At 39.4% G+C, this 23,927-nt stretch overlaps 1 protein-coding gene across 4 annotated transcripts in view; it reads left to right on the forward strand.

The window, feature by feature from the left end:
* LOC132336690 (uncharacterized) overlaps positions 1-23,927 on the forward strand; it is a 137,595-nt gene that overhangs the window by 112,189 nt on the left and 1,479 nt on the right. Inside the window, exons 3-4 of one of the 4 annotated variants that reach the window (XR_009488922.1) lie at positions 2,413-2,490; positions 5,121-5,170. Coding sequence is in view for 2 of the 4 variants with exons in the window: in XM_059864460.1 (XP_059720443.1) it covers positions 2,413-2,457 (45 nt within the window). In the remaining 2 variants the exon portion in view is untranslated. Of the gene's footprint in view, positions 1-2,412; positions 2,491-5,120; positions 7,622-23,927 lie in introns of those variants that run through there. The other 3 variants (XR_009488923.1, XM_059864460.1, XM_059864461.1) reach the window with 3 other exon arrangements.

Below are 23,927 nucleotides of genomic sequence, written 5' to 3' on the forward strand. Positions count from 1 at the left end.
GAATACCAGTCTGTTTGACTTACTCTCTCCTCACTAGTTTCTTGAGAATTATCTTGAAAAGTTACTAATAAGAATGTCAGCTCCAGCCATCACTGATGGTAACAAGGACAAAAATATGTCATAAAAAAAGCGAAGACTCACTTCACCTTGAAATTCATAAGGACATTTATGCACATGTTCTCTCTTCCAAAACAGACTATGAATTTCATCTCCCAAATCTGCTGTCACTGCACACAGGCATTCATGGAGAAGATGTTCATATGATGCTCAGAACAACTTGGGCACATTTCATATCAAGAAGAGAAGTTGGATCTCATTAATCACTCCAACAATGAAGCCAATTAGAGAAGTGCATCTCGTTAGGTATCTGCTAGGATTCTAGTCAATGGCTCATTACTTGTAGGCAAGCAATGTGACAGCATTTATGGTGCCATGTGAAATAGTGAGATGGAAAAGCATATGGGAGAGCAAACTGTGCTGTCATTAATTTTCATTTTGTTTGCTTTTCATGCTATTGGTCAAATAAGTCCCTTCTAATATGAAACTGTATTTAATCTGTCCTATATCACTATTTGTGCCCAACAGACTACATGAATACTCTCTTCACTATGTTTGGCTAAGGATGTAGGATGTCAGGTTTCAAGAGCTTTGTCTGATTGCCTAACAATGATCACTCCCTCAATTCATTCCTTGTTCCTTCAGTCATTTCATACTCATTAAACAGAGAGAGGGGCATCTATGAATAAAGACTGCATCACTGAATAAAGACTGTGAATAAATCCATTGCCCTGAGGATTCCTGTCTGACTCCCTTCCTTGGGGAAGGAGCATAAGTCATGGAGTTGATTGGATGTTCATGTGGTGAAGAGTGGGTTTTCATTCCTCTGCAAGCACAACACTGGGATTCAGTTTTTATAGTGTCCCACTTTGGGTGATTGCTGCCTTGTGTCCTCAGGCAGGGCTGAGCAGGAAAAGGACAGTGCCTTGTTTGGTAGTTATTGCTGGCTATTGACTCTGCAGGGATCCCACAGTTATTAAACCCCTTTGTTTCCGTTTATTGCTGCCTCTGTCCCCTCCTGCCCAGCTGCTGCAGGACTTTGGCTCCTTTAGGTTATTTTGGGATTTGCAAAGAGCTGAGTGGTGAGTATGCAGACCCTGAACTGCAGCAAGCCCTGCCCTAAGGAAAAAGGCATGGGAATCCCAGTTAAGGTGTCTCTGGACAGATACAATGGACACTGCAGAGACAGAAGTGGACCCCTGTTAACAGCTGGAATTTCAAAATCTTCTTGAGTTCCCCTCAACACCTTTGAATTTCAGGTATTAAGAGGTGGAGCTTGGTCAACTCTGCTGGGATTTGGGCTGTGATCATCCCAAGGAGCTCTGTGATTAGGATGCAGTGCTCACGGCTATTCCTGTAAAATAACTCAGTGCTCTAAGAAGAATATGATGCTCTAAAATGAATGGCTGCTTACAAGAGTAATCCTATATCAGGATAATGTTTTATACACAAGACCATTTTTGTACAACACCTCTATAGTAAATGAACCTATTCTGATAACATTGAACAATTTTCCAGGTGGGCAACTTTGATTAGACATTGGTCTTTCTCTTTGGGAACAGAAAGTTCTGCTAAACAGCACACTGTGCTAAATTATTTAGCACATTGAATTTAAAATAAGATAATTCTTCTTTATAAATACTTGTCTTTCCTCTGTAAGTCCAAAAAGGTGATTTAAAAAAAAAAATTCTCCTTTGGAGCAGGGTTATAAATACCTAAATACCTAAGTACTTTGTCAAAATGCTGTCTTCTCCAGCACTGTAAAATTCAGAACATTGCAAGTTTTTGAGATTCATCTTGGGTATAAACATATATGATTAGTGTCACTTTTTTCACCTTTTTTTATTGAATTTGAGCCATTGGGGGTTCTTTCAGTTTTAGAGCAAAACCTGCACAGAGGTGTGATATTTTGATCTGAAAGCCATGAGATCTGTGGGTTCTAGTGCTGTTTTCCCTGACTCTGCCCATGGTGAAAAAGCTGTGTTGCTGAATATGAGAACTTACATCTGGAACGGATAATTTCCATCCTTTGGGATAAGCCAGTTGTGTTTTGAGATGCAGGTACAGCTACTCCAGTGTGTCCATAAACTCAACAAAACTCATGCAGGGACTTAAATTCAAGATCAGTCACTTGATTTTGGCTCAAATCTGTCTGGGGAGCCATGGTGTTTAAAAATAATGTGGAATATTTGCAGTCAGGGGATGCTAAAATGAAGAGGGTGGCTGCTCAGGGAAATCAAAGGATGAAGCATAAAAAAATGTATTTTTCAGTTAATGTTTGAAAATATCTTGCCATTTTCTTCAGCAGTCATAATCATGTTATTTGATAAAACTATTTTCAATGGCAAATTCTAGGGACGAGGGATGAGCAGGATCATGGCCACAGAGGAGCAGCAGTGACAGATGAACATGTGGTAGGTGGATCTGCCAGAGGTGAGCATCACCTGCAAGAACCTGCTTAATATGTCCACTCTCATTTTAATTACAGATACTCTCAAGCTCAGATTTATCATCTTAGTTTCCTTAGTTTTGCTGCTCTTTCCTTGTGCATTATAATTTTCGTGGTTCAATCTGTAAGATTTTTCCTTTCTGAATTAGCATCTGAATTTGACATTTTTCTTTATAATAAATAGCTTGTGCTATGATGGAAGTACCCAGGAAGACTGCACTACATTCTCTGGCAATTTGTTTTAAAGATATGTAAATTGTGTCCTTCTTCCCAGGGAGCGCTGATGCTACTCTATATAGCACATCTCAGGGCTTTTAAATCCTTAGGGAAATTATCTTTTAAATTACTTAAGGGGAGAAAAATAAAAAGGCAGCAGGGCTTGACACCAAGGATTAACTGCTCCTACATAAGTTAATTTGGTTTAAAGATGTGATACCTTCTGGATATTGATTTGGATATTTTAGTTGTATAACTCCTAAATTGTAGGCAAACTTAGCACATTATGAAGATACTTCACTGGATTTAAAAATTTTAGAAGCATTTATGAAATACTTGCCGAAGTCATAAAGGCTCTGATATTCTGTATTTCTAAAAAATTCAAAACCAGAGTAGTACAAGAGAAATGGGAAATAAATCAATTTCTAGAAACATCAGCATCATCTGTGAAAGCAAACAAACCAATCCCACAGTTGGGGGACACCATCTGTGACTTTGTCTCTCTCTTTGTACATGTCACACTCAGTTTCCTACCACTGATTCCAAAGAGACATGGGGATATTTGGCATGTAGGAAGTTGAACTCCGTGGGATTTTCAGCTGTAGGGATGAAAAATAAAAGGCTTTAATCTCTTGTAGAAACATTGTTAGTAACCCTTGATACATTTTTTTCATTAAAGACTTTTTTTTTAACTTGCTGTTCTATGGAAAGAGCGTGCATTTTCGACAGATAAATATGGATTGGGAATGACCAGTACATTGGCAAAGTGTAATGGCACACAATTAACACTAATGGGGTCCACACAGTGAGAGATGCTGCAAATAAGTGGAAATTTATAGAACAGGTTGTAAGACAAATAGTAATGATTTTCACCTGCAACAGAACCCAGTAATCCGAGGTTTTCTATAGATATTACTCTGTGTGGTTATTCACACTTCCTCTTGCCTCATGCTTTTGCCACTTATGTTACAGTTCAATTCTGAACAGTTGCAGATGATTTTATTTAGAAAAAATCCTTTGATCACTTTTCCTTTGTCCTCCAAGAAGGTAAAGCTAATGGTGTGCTTGTGTAGAGGTTTCACATTGCAGACTACTCTTCTGCTTTTCCTTTAATTCTCATGTGCATAAATTACTACTGATCTACTTTCCTTTGCAGCTCCTTGCCCTGGAATGATATGATATAGTCTCCCTAGTAAGAATTTTTTTGTTGCTTAGTTTTGAAACACCTGTCACTTTCACAGGAATTATTTCAGTGGTTCTCAGTTGTAGGGTTTTTTCCCCTACTTCTCTATGAAATGAATGCAGCTTTCTGTATATTGTTGTAATGAGAGTAATTACTTTTCTGTCTCAGTGTCACAACAGTTCTGCTGAAATGATTATGTCATTAGAATTCCCTTCCAGTAAGTCATAAGGCTTGGCTTGTATTCTGGGTGATGTACAGTGATGTACAGATCGTGAATTCATAGGACAGTAGTAATAAATTTCTTCGTTCTCATTTTCTCCTTTAACTCCACAGTATTATGTGAATAATCATCAAAGATTCAGGGTATTTTCTAGTTGCAGTGACTTTATTTCTGTCCCTTTAAAATATTGTAAGAGGATGGTATAAGTGGATCACGGTCAATTTTCTGGATTTTTGTCAGTAAACATGTTTCCAAAAGGAAATTTAAAACAATGCTCAAATCCATAATATAGAAAATCATTATTTGTTCTCAGCAATTACAAAAACTGACAAGTTTTTACTGCTTGTCTTTTGAAGTCCAGTTGTCTATGTAGTCAAACATGTAACAAAGAAATGTAAAAGTTTGTAAAATATAAAATAAGCTTTTTAAGTGGCTGTCATCTCTCCAGCACAGTGCCTACCTGGCACTGTAGGACTTTTAAGTACTACCCTAAATTGTACTGAGAAAATGAAACCTTTTTGCAGAAGTGGATTTAGTGGAGAGAAGGGTAACCGTGAGGCACTTACACATTTCAGCTCTGACCTGTGCTCAGATTGGCAGATTTTGGAGCCTTTGGAGTGATGATTTGGGCTCTTTTCTCCCGTGAAGGAGATGGGAAGATAAAATAATAGGTGATATCAGCCAGGTTAGTCAATTCACAGTTCAACAATACACATTAAGCTGATGAACATGAGGCGTTTTTCTCTGTAGAATCAAATCTATTATTAGTCCAATATTTTAATTAAGTAAAATTGGATTCCCTTGTGAATTAATGATTAAGGCTGCATCAAACGACATTGACCGGAGGCTAGAAATGACATCTTTCACCTTCATTTTATGCTTACATTTCTTCCAGCCATATTTCATTATTCTTACCAGAAAAATTACTTTATTGTACAGAAAATCTTTTGCTTCAATATTTATTTATCTTCTTATTTTATTTCTTCTCCTTTAAGGTCTTATTTGCAAAGCTGTTGATGTAACTGCTGACACATCTAAATGTCAGGTGAGTTTTCTGGATTCCCACACATTCAGGACCTTGGTGATCCTTCCCACATACCCAGAAGAGGCACACATCTATCAACATTTCATCTTCTGTTGTCTGTGCTCTCAAATATTTTGAAACAGGCATTTTCTTTTTAATAATTCTATTGTTGTATTCTATTATCTTCTTGCAAAAATGATGAACTTCTATTTTAATTCATATTATTCCCACTTAGGCTGGTTTAAGTAGGTGCCCAGCACTCTACTTCCAAAGGTCCCTTTGTAGCCTCACTAAAGAAATATTAGAGTGTTCCCTGAAATAGCTCAATGATTTGGATTCTTTCTTCTTTTCTTCCCTGCAGTCCTATTCATGCACTTTCAAGTTTGCAGTTTCTTGCACTCTCTTCAATAATTAGACCTTCATCTCCCAAACCTTCCTCTTTTCATTAAATAAGCTCAGACCAATGTAATGCTGCCATGGAATTCAGCTGGTTCCCATATTTGTGTCTATTCCCATTTTTGTGTATTCTATATGAACTTCCTTTCAAGGTAGCTGGTGTGATAGAGCTTTTCTCAGTGCTTTACGGTTGCCATTTTTCCCCCTCAAATGTGAGGGCCTTGACATTTTTATTCCCTTTGAGAAGGAAAATTACATTGTTCAGAACACCAAACTCCATGCTAGAAAACCCAATAGCCTGATTTGGACCATTCTTCTTAAAAACAGAATTTTCAAATCAACCTTCATGTTGGCAACTTTGTCCTCTAATAATTTAATGATGTCATTTTTGACTGCCGGTTTGAGAAGGATCTGTCATCAGATCTATAGAAAAGACAAAACCTCCAGACTGCCTTCATCCTGTTGTATCTTAGAAAGAGAAATGCCTTTCCTCTCACAATTGGCTTGAATATCCATGGTACCTGAGAAACTTCAGGTAGTTTTGCAGGCTTGTGTGATTACACACTGAAACGTCCCCTTGACCTAGGCGAATCTCCTGCATTGTCAGTAGCATTCTGAGAAAAGCAAAATTAATTCTGAAGGACTTCTTTAGGTCTTGGTTGACTGGTGGATACAAGAGGTTATAATTGCTGAGATGTACTCCTGCTTTTAGTAGTTATTACTTTACATATTTTTTAATAGCTATACTTTGGATTTGCCCATCAGCATCAGTAAAAAATAATATAAAACTAATAACCCAACAGCTATATATAATTACCTGTGTTCCAGTTCTTAATATTTCTTAAAGAATTGTTCTATGATTTCTGCTTCCCAGGGAGAGGGACAATTCAAGGGAAGTGTATGCAAATTCTCTGATATTAAATTTGAGGACCCAATTATTAACATTATTTATTGGGATCACTGAACTACCCCAGTAGGGAACTGTGGGAAGGAGGAGCTGGATATGGTAACTCCCACCCTCTGAGAAGGTGGAACACTTTCCAGTGTCTTCTGATGAAGAATCCACCTAGAATCCACCCTGCCTTGCATAGGAGAATACAAAATACAGATGCAATAGAAAAGCAATATAAATGTGTACAGTGACACCATTGATAACACTGCCTGTCAAATTTAAATATACTGAGAATGGCTTTAAATTAATAGCTCTTGGAACTGGACCTTGTAAAATTCACTCATACATGACAATTTTATTAACATTCCTGTTGCACATAAAGCACTGGAACTATACACATGAAGAACATCCATCATGACAAAAGGAATTTTTGTGTGTTTAACGGGTAAGATTATAGTGGTTAAACACTCAAATTATGATAATCATGGTGAATAGGAAGCTGTGAATCCATTGCTGCCACTGCTTTGGATTTTGTTGGAATGCTTTTCTATGAAAGCCATCAGCAGCAGAGAGGGAGGGGCAGGGAAAGGGGAAGGGGATGAACTGGCATTGATGAGGTGCATTTCTCATTAATTCAAGTACACTAACATGGAGACATTGCACATTCTCAAGCTACAAATTGAACAGCCACGGCAGGTAAACAAATACATAACCCAACAAGGAGCAGGGCTACTCCTTTAGCAAGGTCAGGAGTCCTTGTAATGAACAGTTATCTTAGGACAAGCTCTTAAACCTCATTTAATTAGGGTATGTATGACCTGCCGTATTTTCTTTGAGAAAACATTTGGCTTCTGCTTCCTGAAAAAGATTGTTTGATATCAAAGTATTCTTAATTGATTAACAATAGTAATTCTGACCCTGAAGGTCTGTCCGAGACCCACGGTGTTTAGTTTTGAATATCACTTTATTTAATTTGAAGGCTTTTTGATTTCACTTCACGCACCAAAAATTTTGCAAGATTTACTGACTGCAGCTTTTGCTCTGCAGAAGCAGCTGGAAAACTCTTACCTGTAAGGAAACACTTGATAAAAACTCACATACAACCTCAATAGACTAAAATTCCAAAACCTAGTGAATCTTGTTCTCTCTAGGATTGATTTGGGTGGAAAAGAATAATAATTTTCTCTGGATTTGGTTTTTGGTTGTTAGGGGGCTGGGGGGGGGTGGGGGGGGGGGAGAGGTGTAAAATGCCATACAGCAGAAACACAGAATTTTAAAATTTTTTCCTACTCACACAGTGTCAGATGCCAGTCTCTGCCAGGCCCCTTGGCAATGCAGTTCCTGACCGAGTGGTCAGTCAGGGATGCAAGAATACGTGGCTGGGTGGCTCTGCTGGCCACAGCATCTCCAAGGACCTCATTACCTCTTTGGAAGGAGAAAACTTTCCATCCTGTCTCTGCTCTCTGTTGGTTGCTCTAATTTCTCTCTCTCTCTCTCTTGCACTCTCTCTCTCTCATTTTACTTCCAAAATGGCTAAATTGGGTATTGTGGAGATTGTTCCCACCATCACATTATCAACATCTATAGTACATGGATGTCAAAAAGTGAAGCACTGATTATCTCTTTGGAAAATCCAAAGAACTTTACAGGGGCCATCCTCTGAGAGTGTAGGAGATATTTTTCCCTTTTCTCTTTTCCTGTGGCGCAGTTTTTGCAAAATAGCCCTAATCTTTATTGCTTTGTGGTATATAGCTCTTGCCATTAATGGCCATCAGGATTGATTAAATGCCTGAGCCTCAATGTGCCTCCCATGAATGGTTATCAGGATTGATTAAATGCCTCAGCTTCAATATTTAATCAAACTCACCAGCTGTTGATTGCTGTACACTATTAAATCATCAGATTATTCCTTAAATGCGATGCAAGAAGGATTTTCCTACTGCCCCCAGAATCTCACTGCCTCCAGGGAGATTGTGGGAAGAGTTTTTCATTATGTTTGTGTTCTTGACATATAGATAACAACAATGGAACCAGCTGAAAGGAAAAACTACACTCAGCATTTATATTCACTAATAAAAATAAGGACAAAGAATATCACACAAAACAATTTAGATGAGGTAATACAAGTTGTTTGCATTAAAAATAATTTTTTAAAAGTTATTTGTAAATGTACTCTGTATATTTGGGTTTGGTTTTTAATCCCCATGTCAATACCAGGAAATATGACTGCATTGATTTTTACAGGAATTACTCTATGTCGTTGATGTTACCACATTAATAAATTACTAGGTATTCATTCTTTATTTAGATTCCACTGTATTACAAATGAATTCTTATCTCATAATTTGCACTTTCTGCAAGCACCTTTTGGTTGACTGTCATAATATATTCAGCAAATCTTCCAGACTAATTGGTAAATGGGAAAAACTAATTGTAGTTTATAGGAACATAATTAGGCTGGAAGGAGAGCCATGATCCCTGAGATAGGGGGAAAATAAATGCCTGCATGGCTCTCCAGCCAAGTTGTCTCTGTGATAACCAGGAGCCTGGGGGACCAGGTGATGCCTAAATGAGTGGGAAACAACAATATCTATTTATATGTCCTGCTTGCCTGATTTGCTGAGGCTCCTTCCAAGGTTAATTCAGCATATGGGTGTTATTTGTGATGCAATAAAGACAATATAGGTAGTAATTCATATCTGAAAATAATAATGGGATAATGAAAAAATTAAGACAAAGAAAAAAGTCAGTGAACAAAAAAAAAAAAAAACAGTATTAATTGCTTAATTCTAAACTAGCAGATCTCTGGAATAAATCCTAGAATAATGGGAGTACTTGGTGAGATTGGAAGAATGTGTACATAAATTGCAGGAGTGGAATTCAGTATGATCTGTACTTTCAAGCAGAAATTGGAATATCCTAGCAAGACAGCAGGGACTGAAGCTGTGAAGGACAGAACAGTTCAAATGCCTTGATACTTGTGTAGATCTAATCTCAGGTAATAACTGTACCCCATTTTGGGAATTGGCCAGCTTCCAGTCATTTAGGACCTTCCTACTGAGCCAGGACTTTGGTAAATGATGGAGAGTGGCTTCGCAAGCTCATCTGCCAGCTCCCTCATCAGCCTGGGGTGAATCCTATCTGGTCCCATAGATTTGTGAGAGTCTCAGTGGTTCAAGCAGGACTGCCTCCTCCTGGATAACATCTAAGAGAGAATGCAGATTGTCCTTCCTTGCCCTTCCTTTTGCCATTAATGTATTTATAAAAATATTTTTATTGTCCTTCACAGAAGTGGCCAGATTGAGTTCTAACTGGGTTTTTGCCTCTCTAGTTTTTTTTCCTACATGACTTAGCAACTACCTTAAACATTTCCTGAGATACCTGACCCTGCTTCCAAATATGATACACTCTTTTTTTTTCCTCAGTTCCTTCAAAAGCTCCTTTCCTATTCAGACTGGGTACTTTCCCTGTTGACTCATCTTTTGGCCCAAAGGGACAGTCTGTTTCTGTGCCTTCAAGATTTCTGTTTTGAAGCACGCCCATCCTTCCTGTGCTTGTTTTTAAGGGCTGCTTCCCAAGGAACTCCCTGAATAAGTCTCTTGAAGAGGTGGAAGTCTGCCCTCCAGAAGTCCAGTGTGGATGTTTTATTGATGCCGCTGCTTGTTTCACTAAATATTGAAAACTCTATGATTTCATGATCACTGTACTCCAGTGGCCTCCAGCCACCGTATCTCCCGACAGTCCTCCTCTGTTTGCAAACAGCAGGTCAAGTGTAGTCCCTCCCCTGGTAGGCTCACTCACCAACTGTGACACAAAGGTCTCCTCCATACATTCTAAGAACCTCCTGGACTGCCACTTCTCTGCTGTGTTAAGTTCCCAGAAGGCATCTTGCAGGTTAAAGTCTCCCACAAGAACCAAGGGCTGGTGATCCTGAAACACCCTCCAGCTGCTTATAGAATAATACATCCACCTCTTCCTCCTGTTTGGGTGATCTGTAACAGACTCCCACCAGGCTGTTGGCCTTCCCCCTGATTCCTACCCATAGGTCCTTCACCTTATCATAAATAATTAATCTTAATTTCCATGGTGCCGAGAGCCTCCTTAATACACAGAGCCACCCTTCCACCTCTTCATCGCCTGTCTCTTTTGAAGAGCTTGTAGCCATCTATCACAATACTCCAGTCATGAGAGTCATCCCATCACATTTCCATGATGGAGACTACATCATAGCTTTCCTGCTGTACAGTGGCTTCAGTTCCTCTTGTTTTTTATCCATGCTGCATGCACTAGTGTACATGCACTTCAGCTGGGCTGCAGATTTCACTCAACTCTGCCTTAACCACCCTTGGGCTTCTTTCTGGAGAGCCTGGTTTCATCCCCTCACCCCTCTGAATCTAGTTTAAAGCTCCCTCAATCAGCCCCACCAATTCATGGGCTAGAATTCTTTTGTCCTTGAGATGAGATAAAGAGTAGCGAAAAATGAAGATTATACCAGGTTTAAGGTAAAAAAAGGAGCTGAAAAATACCCTGAGAGATTTTTCTTTCAGAGAGAAATGCAATTCCTTCTACTTCTTCCAAGGGAAATGAGCAGACAGGGTGCCATACAGAGGGCGACAAGGAAGTGCTTCCCCAGGGTGAGCATGAGAAGCCTACAAACAAAAAAGGTGGAGTACAAAATGTCTTAACTTAATCCATGTGCCAAGTCAGTGTTGGACCCAGGATTAATGTTCTGGATTTAAAACAAATGCTCCCACAGTTCATGTATGTAGCAGATAAGAAAAATCTTATAGAATAAGGTCCTTACAGGCCTCTCCTTACTTCTGTTCACTTCTGATCACCAGGAAGCACTCTGGGGAAGCTTCAGCTAACAAGATAGCAAAAACCAATTTATATAACCAGAAAACAAGTTATGTGATTGCATGTGGATGCTCTGTGATCAAAAAGGTGACTGGTTAGAAGTACGCATGAACAGCAACACAGGTAGTAGCAGGCAACCAATGAATGTTTGTTTTAGTTTTCAAAAATGATAACAAATATAATTTTAGCCAAAGTTTTCTAAACAAAGTATAAAAGCCTGGTATTGTAGTACAATATATAAGGTCTTGCATTAGGGCAATAAAGTTGATTCTCTTTAGAACAAGAACCAAGAGCGCTGTGTCTCATTGCTTGTTCATGAACAAATCCCAAAGATTCAGTATTTGTTTGTAAGGTAATTCCTTTCTCTGGATCATCCCATGATACCTTGCATTTGTTAAAGTCCTGGAAGGCACTGAGCCCTTAAGTTCTCAAGGAGCAGCAGGTAAAAAAACAATTTGAAGGTCATATTTTTCTGTTACAAATAACCATGGTGCATTCTTGGGTACCTGGATCCTAAAGACAAGTGAGTGCCTAAACATATCTACAGAAATACACCTTCATGGTTGTGTGACTGCATTTAGTTTCCAGTTACCATCTACAGCATCATCTGACTCTGTTTCAAAGGCCTCTCTCTTATTTTTTCTGTAATGTGCCACGATGAGTGTCTGATAAATATTATAAAAACAGAATTTAAAGTTAGATAAGATTGCTATTTACTGTGTTTTGTGATGATCTTTCCTCCTTGAAATATTTTGTGTCACAAACTGATATTTGTTTGATGCAGAGAGATAACAGAGGACTTTTGTTTTAACACAATTACTACAGAAACAATTCTCAATTGAGGTGGCACAATAAATGCTTTTAGAGTTATTTTTCTTCTTTTAAACTTACGGGCTAAATTAAGTAATGCAGACACTGTTTATTTGAGTATTAATTATGTGTTCTTTGGGTAGGGCTTTATTTTACTCTTTTTGTGTGATAAACAGTAGGTTGCTGGTATTGCAATCTAGAAAAAAAGGAGAACTTAAATAAAGTTTAGTAATGTGCCTTTCTACACCAGGTTCTTCACAGGTAAAAGGCTAGTGAAGATCAAACCTGTTGTTTTTCTGAAAATTTGAAGGAATATGAAAGCATCATTTGATTGAATATTTATCACCAGAGTGTAACTGGTTTTCAAGCGCTCATCTTCTTAAGAAATAAAGTCTTTCTCTGTTTATTTTCCCCCCTGTGGAAATTAAGGTTTAAAGGAAAGTTTGAAGTACAGGTGGCATTTAAGATTTTGTATTAATTTAACTGCTTTAAGCCATTGTTGAGTTTTCCCTAGACCTGTTGACAGCTGGGTGAGTCTTTGAGGTAAACACATAAATTATCTCCACTCTGCAGTGAATTTTAAGCAAGAAAAATACACAAACATTATATAGAGGATATATTACATTTATCAGTATATGGTTAGATGCAATCTGGGGAGCAGGAGGAGAATGGAGTTTAACAGCCTATTTTTATTCATCTGTAGTTCAACAATATATTTTTATTCATCTAAAGTCAGTGAGTGGTGTTTGAAGGCAGAGCTATAAATCCTGAACTTTCCCTGGGTAAAACTATGTCTGGTATCCTGGTCCTTATCAAAGGCCTAAAACCCACTCAACCCTAAATAGCTGTGGCATTCCATCACCTTCTAGATTATGATTTTTTAAAAAAATATTGCAAAAAGAGATCTACGTCACTAAAAAAGTCTGACTAAAGAAAATACCTGGATAGTTGTCCAGCCATAAAAGGGGTTTATTATTGTTTAGCTGAAGACAGATTTTACTTGATTTCATTATTTTGTTGCTATCCAAATCCAAAAGCTCATTAGGTGTAGCCCACTGCTGCTTCCAAAGGAAACAATGCAAATAAAAGGAATTAGTAGCAATTGCTGACTGGTTTTGCTGAGCAAACAGAATTATTCTCTCCATGTTTATCAGTAAAAAACCAAACAAAATAAACAAACAAAAAGCAAAAACAAAAGAAAATAAATACATTTAATTCAAAAATGTGTAGAATCAGTCAGCTACTCTTTTTCAAAATTCCATGGATGAACTATATATCTGAAGGTACTAACAAGTGGAGAAAGTATCTTTCCACATCATGTGATCATAGAGAGACAATAATTTGCTTTACTACTACATTTCCCCACTATAATTTCATTACATTTAGGGCTTTTTAAATAACAGTTATCTGTCTGATGTTAAACTGGGCATGACACAGCTCATGCTGCTGGAATGCAGTCTGCCATCAGTGATTGGGAAACTCCAAACAGGAGCAACAGATCCCCCTTTCCTGTGAATTCACTGAGCATCAGAACTGCTTTTTCTAAAAATACCAAGGCAAAGAAAAAGGGACTGTCTAACACTTGTCATCTATAAAAAGATGGGAGAATCCTTACATACTAGAGAATAGTTCCTCTTAGCTCTTTTTAGCTAATAGGGTGAATGTTAATGTAGTCCTTGTGCCAGTGTTGTGAAGTGTATTCTCCATTACAGTTGGGAAACTCTAAAGGAGAAAACTGATTATTTATTAAAAATCAAATAATTTACCCAGCTTAGGAAATAGCTGAACAAAGAACCATTCTTGAGTTCCTAAATTTTATGTCAAAAAAGCACTTGATTTTAGCAATAACATCACTAACACTACAAATATTTAAAGCAATTGGATTGGATTTTGAGCCAGCATTAATTAATATCACTTCATAGGTCACACTGGATTTGTAGATTTTGGCAACATCCACTTCACTGTGAAAGTTTGGGTGCTGCCAGAGCCTGCTGCAATATTAAAGGTCTTTAGGAGCACAGATCCACACACCACAGGGCAGATTCCTGCTAAAACTAATAAGTTATTTCCACTTAAAAAAGCATAAAATAAGTCACACACGAATGTTTTGAGGCTGATGTGCTCTGGATGTGTCGGACTTGCTGTGTAGAACATCCTTGCTGTTCTCTGTAAAGGCCAAAACCAAATTGTATGTGCAGAAAAAAATCAGATCTGTGGTGCCCGAATTTGAATCCATCCAATTGTAATTGCAGGTATGTTTAAAAATCTGGGGACCAGGGTATAATTTTTGTGAAAAAATATTTTTACAAAGATATTAAGGCCTTAACTCTGTATTAGACTGCAAATTGGTGAAGCCTGGGATGGTTTGGCTCACAGGATTTCACCCATCCCACTCACTTAATGGATCCAGAGGGGTTTTTTAATAATGTGAAATGAATACAGGTTTAGTGTTCTTAAACACGGCACATCTTGAAATTTGTCTTTAAAACGTTTATTCTAGATATTTCATGTTGATCACCTGTTTGTTTATGAATATATTACCTTACTAATTATGGTGGTACCAGATCAATTAAATTGGATGAATTGTTGAAGTACACCTGTTGTGTTTTGCACAGTTAACCTCAAGGAGTGACCAGTTCTACAGCTTTACTGAGAACTATTGGGGCTGGGATATGCACCCACCTAAAGAAAGATAAATGGACTTTTTTAAAGTTCTGAAAACCCAAAGGGTTGAGTTTGCCAAAGGATACACAGAATCCCTTATCTCCAGTATGGTTCCCCTCACTCCAGCTGTTTACCTAAGTGCACTTGTTGAAACATGAAAGTTAAACTTTATTAGGGTGTTTTTCTTGATAAGGTGTTTTGGAGTATTATTAATTTAGGACTCAGTTTCTCCTCTGAACCTACAACTTAGGGGACATTGCAGCATTGTTACAACCTGGTCTGTTTGCATGTGATAGTTGGATCCTTGAAATTCCCAGTCTAGAGTGGTTCCTCACTGTTCTCTTCTCCCAGTTTAATGTGGAATTGCATTTGTCTCCCATTCCTTACTTCATCAAGCTTTTCTTCTCCTTCCTCCTTCCCTCTTGGAAAATGCTCCCTTTAATGAGGGCAGGAAGGCAGCTGCTCCCTGCTTTTAGTGAGCTGCCCCTGTGGGTCTCCTTAAGCACAGTCACGGGTAGAATTTAAGGGCTGAAAGTAAAAAGAATAATTTATATTTCCAATGCTGGAAAATCCCTGGTGAAACTCCTTCCCTTCTCCCTTCAATCTTATTTTACAGTCCTGTGGCAAAGGAGATCTGAATGCCTGGGGACAAAGTGATGCCTCAGCAGCTCCAGAGAAAAGGTGTTGTCACATGTAGAACCCCATCCCCACCTGTCCTGTGGGCAGGTGTCAGGATAGAGGGATACAAGAGGACTCTGCCTAGAAATGACACATTTTTCCACTTAAAGTACTTTGTTTAATAATGTTTCTACAGCCTCGTTTAAAATTAGGAACAATGGAGGCATTCCCCAAGCTCTGTAAATAATGTCATTTCTCTGAGGGGTGCAAGACATGACTGATACATGTGTATTTTCTTATAATTGAATCTTGGCTGTATGGAGAAATAAGCAGATAAATAATTTAAGTTTCTTTTGTTTTCCTCCTTTTCTTCTCACTAATGAGAATAGCTGTAAAGAAGGGAAGAGTTCCCTCAGTTAATTGGTAATTTTCTAGCTGACAGTCACACCAAAGTCCCTGGTGTGAAACGCAGGGAGAAAAGAATCCCAAGTGAAAAGTAGAGAAATTACAATACTAGAAATTAACTACATTTTGCTGGAAAACTTGGCAGTAGGATTTAGGGTCTCCAGTTTGTGTCTTAAAAAAAAAAAAAAAAAAAAAAAAAAACAACAAGTTATTATGGAGCACCTTGAGTAAAAAACTACAAAGAAAAAAGGGTGTCACAAGATTACTTCTGCCAGAGTTTTCCCAGGGAAAGGGAAAGGAAAATAAACCTGAACCTTTTAGACAAGTCCAGAACCAAATCATCAGATCACACTGCTTTAAGTAATCAGTTTAACCTCCAGGCATCTGTAGTGGGGTAAATATTTTGCTTTTTTGCTCTGTGAGCTGTTGATTTATTTTTACCTGAAATATCATCAGTTTGGAATTCACCCAGCAAACCAAGAAACATCTTTCTGAGTGAGTGTGGAGGAGTTCCCAGTTCACACTTAAATTATGGCAAATGGTGTAAAAAAAAAAAAAAAAAAAAAGATTAGACACAGCAAGTTTCATGAGCACTGTATGGCTGTGGAGATATTTTTATTCTCACTGCTAAAAATCCCTCTTTTATTCTGAGATCTATTAAGAATTTTTCTCTCACTATTTGCAGCTAACTTCAGTATGTTAATATGACTTTGGATGATAGTGTTTAAAGACAATATAATGTAGCTTGTACTTGTAGGACTGCTGTTTTTATTGAGGTATAAAATGCCCTGACCCCCCCAGTCTTGAAACTGGGGCTTTAAACTTAATAACCAGGGGCTGAATTTTCTTTCTTTAGCTGAAATGTAACCTCTAGACCCTCACACAATGGCTTACTGCTATCCTTAAAATTCTAAAATCTAATATTACCCTTACTTTCCCACCATCTTCCCTTTAAATTCACACATGTGGATTGAAGTGTTTGAAATTCAGTGCTAATTTTCCCCCCTGGGATTGCACCAAGTGGTGATATTCAGTTACTGTACCTTGATGTCAGCCTGACTTTGGGGGAATCTGCTCCCTCTCCATGCTCTGAATGCCCAACTCAGCTGTTTCCATGAGGATCTGAGGAGGAAATTTCACCTTCCATGCCTGGCTGCCACTGGGATTTCTCAGGAGATCTATAATAATGCAAGTTGCTGCAGTTATTCCCCCCTCCTTTCAGTCAATAGCTTTAGTCCTTCTGGCCAGACTTCTGCACCACAAATACCCAAAACCTCTCTGTGTATCAGCACTTTGTAATTGCTAAACAATGAGCTAGTTTTAATTTTGTGGTAGAGGGGCTATGATGAAAACACAGTTTACATTCCTGAATATAAATTACCAGTTATAATGGGATTTTGACCATTGGACAAATGTAGTCACAGAGATTCAGCCTGCTGTGAGCAGCTAATAAGAGTCCAGAAACCATAATAAAGTATTTATTGAGTATTCTTTTAGCAAATCAAAGCACTTAAACAGCAGTTCACACTTGGAAAGGACACTGTGTAATTTCATTAATTTAATTAATAAAATCCAGATTAGGCCTTGGAAAAGATAGCTCAAGGTTTTCTGAACAGAAATCAACTATTGTACACCTCAAGAGAGCAAAATTAAGTATCTTTCAACTAAAGATTAACTGCCAACTTTATGCAGTCACAGACCTGATGGATGTCATACTTCAGGTATGAGATTTTCAGAACTGTACTTCTATTCTGCTGCATGGCTGGAAAGGCTTAAGTCCAGCAGAGTTCATTTGAGAAATTTTTTGTTAATGTCAAAGAAAAGGTTCCAGAAAATAAACTGGCTGTATGTTCTACACTGTCTCTGTAGCATTGGAGAGCTTGTTCTGGTATTTCTCTGGAAGTCTGCATTGGAGTTCCTTGCTCCTGGATGGAGAGGTGAAAGGATAGAAGATGGTTTTTAACTTGTTTCTGTCCTGACTTGGAGCAGAAACTGGTAATCATTTCAAAAATCCCAAAAAACTGGCATTAAATATGACAAAATTGAGTCCAATTTTTGTAAAACCCAAAGTCTGAACATATTTTAGGATAAGATGCTACTTAATGAAGAATTGTCTCGAAAGTAACATCAAGGTTTCCAGTCTATAAATGTGACACCTGTAGGAAATAACTTGATTCCTATCTAGAAAGAAGAAAAGAAGGCCCTTAGGCTTTTTTGAGTACATCTTACTCAATAAAATAAATAAGACTATTTAATACCCAACTGCCTTAACTTCGGTCCATTTTCTATGCTGAAATCTATCCCATTTCAGGTGTTGGGACTGCCCCTGGTGCATTTTCAAGCACATGTGTCTGCAAAGGCAGGACATGAGTGAGGGAACTGCTCTGCCTGCTCAAATGCTGCTGAGCTGGGCATCTAACTTGACAAAGCTTTAACTTATTTAAAATTTATTTTGAAAAATTATTCCCTGGTGAAATTAAGTTTTTTTTCAGAATTTCAGGTTGGACTTGAGTCCAAAGATGCAAGATTTAAGCATGAGATTAAGTATTCCCAGCACAGCTTAAATAATGTAGGCCGCCTGGGAATTCTATTGAGAATTGAAGCTGAAAGACACTCATTTTAGTCTGAAAGATTTTTTTGGTTGTTGATATGCGTTGGGAGTTGTGGTGTTCTGATTAGGTTTGTATTGTGAACTGTGGCAGTGGGGTTTTGAAGTTTATTTGTTTAAGGAATTGTTTAAAATGTTGTAATGGTTTGTTCCTATTCACCTTTGTTCAGTTTTCCTAATAGTCTCTCCCTGAAGTTTTTTACCACCTGTTTTCCCACCTTTCCCCATGTCAGTCCTGATACTTCCAGATCCTTCCCTGTCCATCCTCCAAACTCTGCCCCTGCAGCTCGTCTGTCATTTTTTGCTACAAGAAGCTTCCTTGTCAGTTATGATATTTCCCTTCACTCACTAGTATGCACTCTTCCCTTCTCCTTCCCTACTGGTTTTACGTTTACGTATATCTCCCCATATTCCTCCTATCTAACCCTTGATTTGTTGTTAGGCTGTCTCCTCCCGGGGAACAGCCCATCTTTAAAAGTTGCTGGTTTTCTCTGTTTCGCTCCCTTTTACCTCTGCCTCCCCCTTAACCTGCTGCACCTGTACCGCTCCCTTCACGGGGAGGAATAAAGACAGTTTGGAGACGCAAGCAAGGGGTCCTTCCTTCTTTCCTTTGCCTCAGTCCGTCACCATGGGTCCACACTTATCGGCCGCTTCTGTCGGTACGGGACCTCAGCTTGTAGCCAAGCCGCTGCCCTCTGCCTGCTGGTGGCTGGGGCGGGGAGCAGCCACGCCTGCGGTACGCCGAGGGGACAGGGCGTCGGAGCTCGCCGGTGACCAGCATCACCCCCTCCTGCCACGACCAAAGTGTGGCAGCAGTGAACACCAGGGACCTATGCAGTTTCTGAGGTTTTATTTAAATGCTAGTAAATATAACAGAGGTTTGCCAAACTTGCTGTAAGGTACCTGAATGAACAGCAAGTTACCCAGCTTTTACTTCAGCAAAGTCTGGTATCTGCAGACCACGATTTCCCCTGTGGAGTCTGATTTTGAAGATCTGCTTGGTGTAGAGAAGGAGGTGTGGAGGTAACAGGCAGGATTTTGATAAACTGAAAGACATCAGGATGATCTTTAAGATCTCTTTTATCCCAAATAATTCTTTGTAGAGTTTGGGATTTTTTTCTTTTACTCCAGAATCAAATGTGCTGGAAAAGCAACAAGCTGTAAATCATGAGCTATGTGAGATAGCCAGATATACTAATGCTTTAGGGATATTAATTTTGACTTACGAATCCTGCTCAACAATCAGCAGTATCATTCTTATAATTAAGAATTTTAGACAGGAGATATCCCAGGAAAAGGCTCGCAGAGGTTGTTCTGAGCTTCTTGGGAAAAAGAGGAAAGCTGAAGAGAGTGAGTAGTGAATTTGCCTTGACACTTTTTGTAGAACTCAGAAGAGGTTTGAGTAAATTTTTGATAAAACATTTATTTTTAAAGGATATTTAAATATTTGCATGCTGACAGCTGCTAATTTTTGCACTTCAAATTTCTCAAAGAAGCCCAAAATGAGGAACTGTTTTTTAAAGCACTGACTAATGTTTTCCTTACATAAAATTTGAAGAGCTAAATGTTATTATTAAGTGCCTACAAGCTGACAACTTCAGCAGCTGAAACCAGGGGGTTGTAAAATAAAACAGACATTAAATACTGAGAAGGAGGAGGAGAGGCTTATTTAGAAAATGCCAAGTCATGTTGCTTCACATTCTGGCCAAATAAACAAATGTTGTCAAAATTGGGTGTGAGCACTCAGCAAGTGTCTGATGGAGTGGCTGCAATGCCTTTTCTGGGCTTACCTAAAAACAGAGGCCAGACAAAAATAAGAGAATAAAAAGCAGTTATATTTATTGAAGAGCCTTCAGGTACATTTAGGGCAGGCAAAGGACCCCCAGGGGCTACACCCAAAAATGGATGACGGGTCATGGGTTCCCATACTTTTATAGGTTTGGTCCATTTGCATATTGGGAGTTAATCTTTCAATTACAGCTTCAGGTAATGAAGTCATTTACCCCAAGTTTGCTCTCCACCAACTTAATTTTGTTTACATTTCTCAGGGCCTGAGGCAGTGAGGTGTCCTTGACTCCCAGGCCTAGAGAGGAATTGTTCTGTCTGACTAAAATGTGAAGCTAGCACTATATATGGAGTTCAGAGTTACACATGAAAGAATTGCAGGATTACAAATATATGAAAAATATAAAAACTAAAATCCTAAGGCATCAGTTGCTTTCAATAGAGATTTATCTGGACTGACAGGGAGGGGCGTTCCTTGGCTGCTGCTTCTGGTCACAGGAGCGTGACAGCCACAGACTCTCAGAAAGGGTCACACTGGGAAGTTTCCTGATCAAAACTACAAATACAGTTCAACTGCTGTGAATCCAGGCGAGCCAGCTCTGGTCTGGGGTGATGAATTATTATTTCTCCTCACAGATTTCAGAAATTTGCTTGGGTAGTAGGGGTGTGGAAGTGAAGAATCCCTGGCCTGTGGGCCTGGCCCACAGAAAACGTGTTCTGCACTCTCTGGATGTCTCCTTAGGAGCTCAAGTAGCTGAAAATTTTTAAGCTCCTCATGTATTTCATTCAACCCCAAGTGCTGGTCAGCTTTGTGCACAGGGGGAGTTCTTGGGTTTAGGCTGAACTAATTCTGATAGAGAAAATAGCAAGAGTTCTGGTACCTATGTGTCTTTCTTATTCTTCTCATGCCCTCTTGAGAGAGAGAGAGGCTCCTGAAAGCCAAAGCAAATGTGGTGAATGACTCTGGCTGAAACCTTCAGACTGGGATTAGATGCATGAAACCAGCTCACAAGTGAATATTTTTGTCTGTGATGGAAGAGGCAACCAAGCGTTGCACTTGTTCTTTCACACCTACAGCTCCTGCTTCTGCCAAGATCTGTTTCCTTCATTTGTGCCCTTATTTAGCATGCTGTCCACCTACTATCTGCATTTCCATTATGTATTTTAAATTAGCAATAAAATAACCATTTACATAATGAATACACTTATATTGATATTATGTTATATAACTTAGAGATGATGCTTAATTATGACTTGTTTATAATTAGATCTCTTGCTATGCCAGCTAGCTTTTATGTTATTTTTGCAAAACTTCAGGAACATAGAAAAACATGAGTATTTGAGTGTGAAAATAATCTTTATATTGTTTAACCTTTCCATGCCCATTTCCATTTATTTTGGGCCTCCTCCTCTTTTACTGGTGAGAGAATTCATGGCAAACAGATTTTTTTTTTTTTTTTGTGAGCATATAATGGTGAGAAACTGCTGTTGTTATCAATTTTATTTTGGATTTAATTATTTAGTTATTTCAGAGCAGGAGGTTGGAATGATAGGAGAAGGGCAGTGATGCTGAGGAAGAGTCTGGAGAATGAGTCCTGTGAGGAGTGGCTGGGGGAGCTGGGGGTGCTCAGCCTGGAGAAAAGGAGGCTTGTGCAATAATGAAGCCACAGGGGCTAGCTTCTTAGCCGGACAGCTGATTCCCCATAGGGTCAGAGTGCCTCAGGCTAGCAGTCTCAAGGCTGGATACCTCAGCCCTTCGGGGGCTGAGTGCCCTAGGCCAGACCGCGGCACAGCCGTGGCCCCTTAGCAAGCTCAGCGATTGCCAGCTCTGAGTGATATCAGCTCTTTTATGGTTTCAGCTCTTAGCTTGCTCTAGGGGCTTTGGCTGGCTGTGGCTTCTAGGAAAGCAGACGAGAGAGATGAGAAGGCTGGCTTTAGAGTGTTCCACGATGGTTTAATCTGAGGGTTTCGCAAAGGGTCCGAATGCAGCTCTTCTCCCAAAATGGGCCAAGACAGCCTCTTTTATAGGGTTAGGGGGGCTTGGAAACTGACCCATTGTAAGGGTTAGGGAAACTAGCCTATGGGGTCACAGAGAGATAAGCAGGCCTGGAGGACCAGAGTGAGGACTCCTGGTTCAATTCCTATGACTCAGCAAATACCTATCTCTAAACATCCCTCCACGGAGCCGTAGCCAGCCCTGTGTCTGCTACAGAGGCTCACAGGGGACCTTCTGGCTCTGGAGAACTCCCTGACAGGAGGAGGGGGGTCAGGCTCTGGTCCCAGGGAACAGGGACAGGAGGCTGTGCCATGGAGGCTTAGGGTGGACACCAGGATGAATTTCCCCATGGAAAAGGTGGTCAGACGTCTGGAGTGCCCATCCCTGTAGGTGTTCAAGGAAGGCCTGGATGTAGCACTTACTGCTCTGCACTGCTGACAAGGTGGGGATGGGTCACAGGTGGGACTTGTTGATTCTGGAGGTCTTTTCTAACCTGTAGTGGTTTTGGTTCTCCAATTTGATATTTCCCAGACAACACACTTATTAATGTGGTGGGTTCAGTGTTGGCCAAATGCTTATGTACCTTTTAGAATAATTTACTCATTTCCTGCTGTGAGATAGGATTAGGAGGAAGGAAAAGCAAGCCCAAAACTTCAAAAGGGTACAAAGGAAAGTTTATTAACAGTAACTAAAATAAAGAATAATAAGAATTAGAATAAAACCTTTAGAACATTTCTCCTCCCCCCTACAACTTTGTCTTTCCCTACTTACAATGTACAAAAACAATTTGGTCAGTTTATTACCTCTAGAATAGTCCTTTTTAAGTTCACATAGGGAGAGGAGTCTCTCTTCTCATTTTATGGAGACTTCTCCACAAGAAAACAGTTCTCTTGTGGCTTTTAATTTCTGCTATGTGCTGGGTTGATGAATGAGTTTTTTGGGAAGTTGTGATCAAACCAACAGGTGCTCAGATTTGAATACTGGCACCTGGTGTGGCCACTGAAGACATGGATACGTCTCTGAGAACACAGGGGGTTAAAAAGCAGAGAACTCCCAGGGGAACGCTCATGACACACTAATAGCAGCTGCCTGGGAATCTGCAATCATGAAGTCCCTCCCAACTTTTTGCAGCCTTCCCACAGCTGTGTTTATGGGGTACTATTGTAAGGATGAGCTGTTTAAGATCAAAAGTTCTTTTTATCTATCTTTGAGTTCATCTTCATCTATGGAAACAGAGGTCTTCTTTCCCTGGGGCAAAGGGTCTTCATCACTCTTATCTCTCTTCAAACTTCTCATGGGATCACAGCTACTTCAACACCTGCTTACTTTAGTATAGATGCTCTTGCTCATATCTACAATTTGAGCACTTCATCTCCCTTTACTTTCAATGAGTTACAGGGAGAATACAGTCTGATGTATCAATTATATCTTCTCTATACCCTTAGAAGAGGATTTCAGCCTAAACTTAAGACATCTCCTCAATCCCTCCCATCTGGGACTTGACTTCTTACTGACCTTCATGTCTCATGTGGTTCTCTCTATCCTCTTCTCTCACTTGAGGAAGGACTGAAGGTTTTTAAATCTTATCTGTGCTCTGAAAGAGTTAATATTCTGCCCGGGGCCTGCAGATGGTCACATGATCCCTGCTGGGTGAGGGTGCTGGATTTTCTGGCCGCACTAGGGGCTGTGTTAGGATCTGTCTGGTCCTGACTGGGGGCTGTGTGAGGACCTGCCACATGGCTGCTCT

This window comes from Haemorhous mexicanus, chromosome 20 (assembly GCF_027477595.1).
Source record: "Haemorhous mexicanus isolate bHaeMex1 chromosome 20, bHaeMex1.pri, whole genome shotgun sequence".
Lineage (NCBI taxonomy): Eukaryota > Metazoa > Chordata > Aves > Passeriformes > Fringillidae > Haemorhous > Haemorhous mexicanus.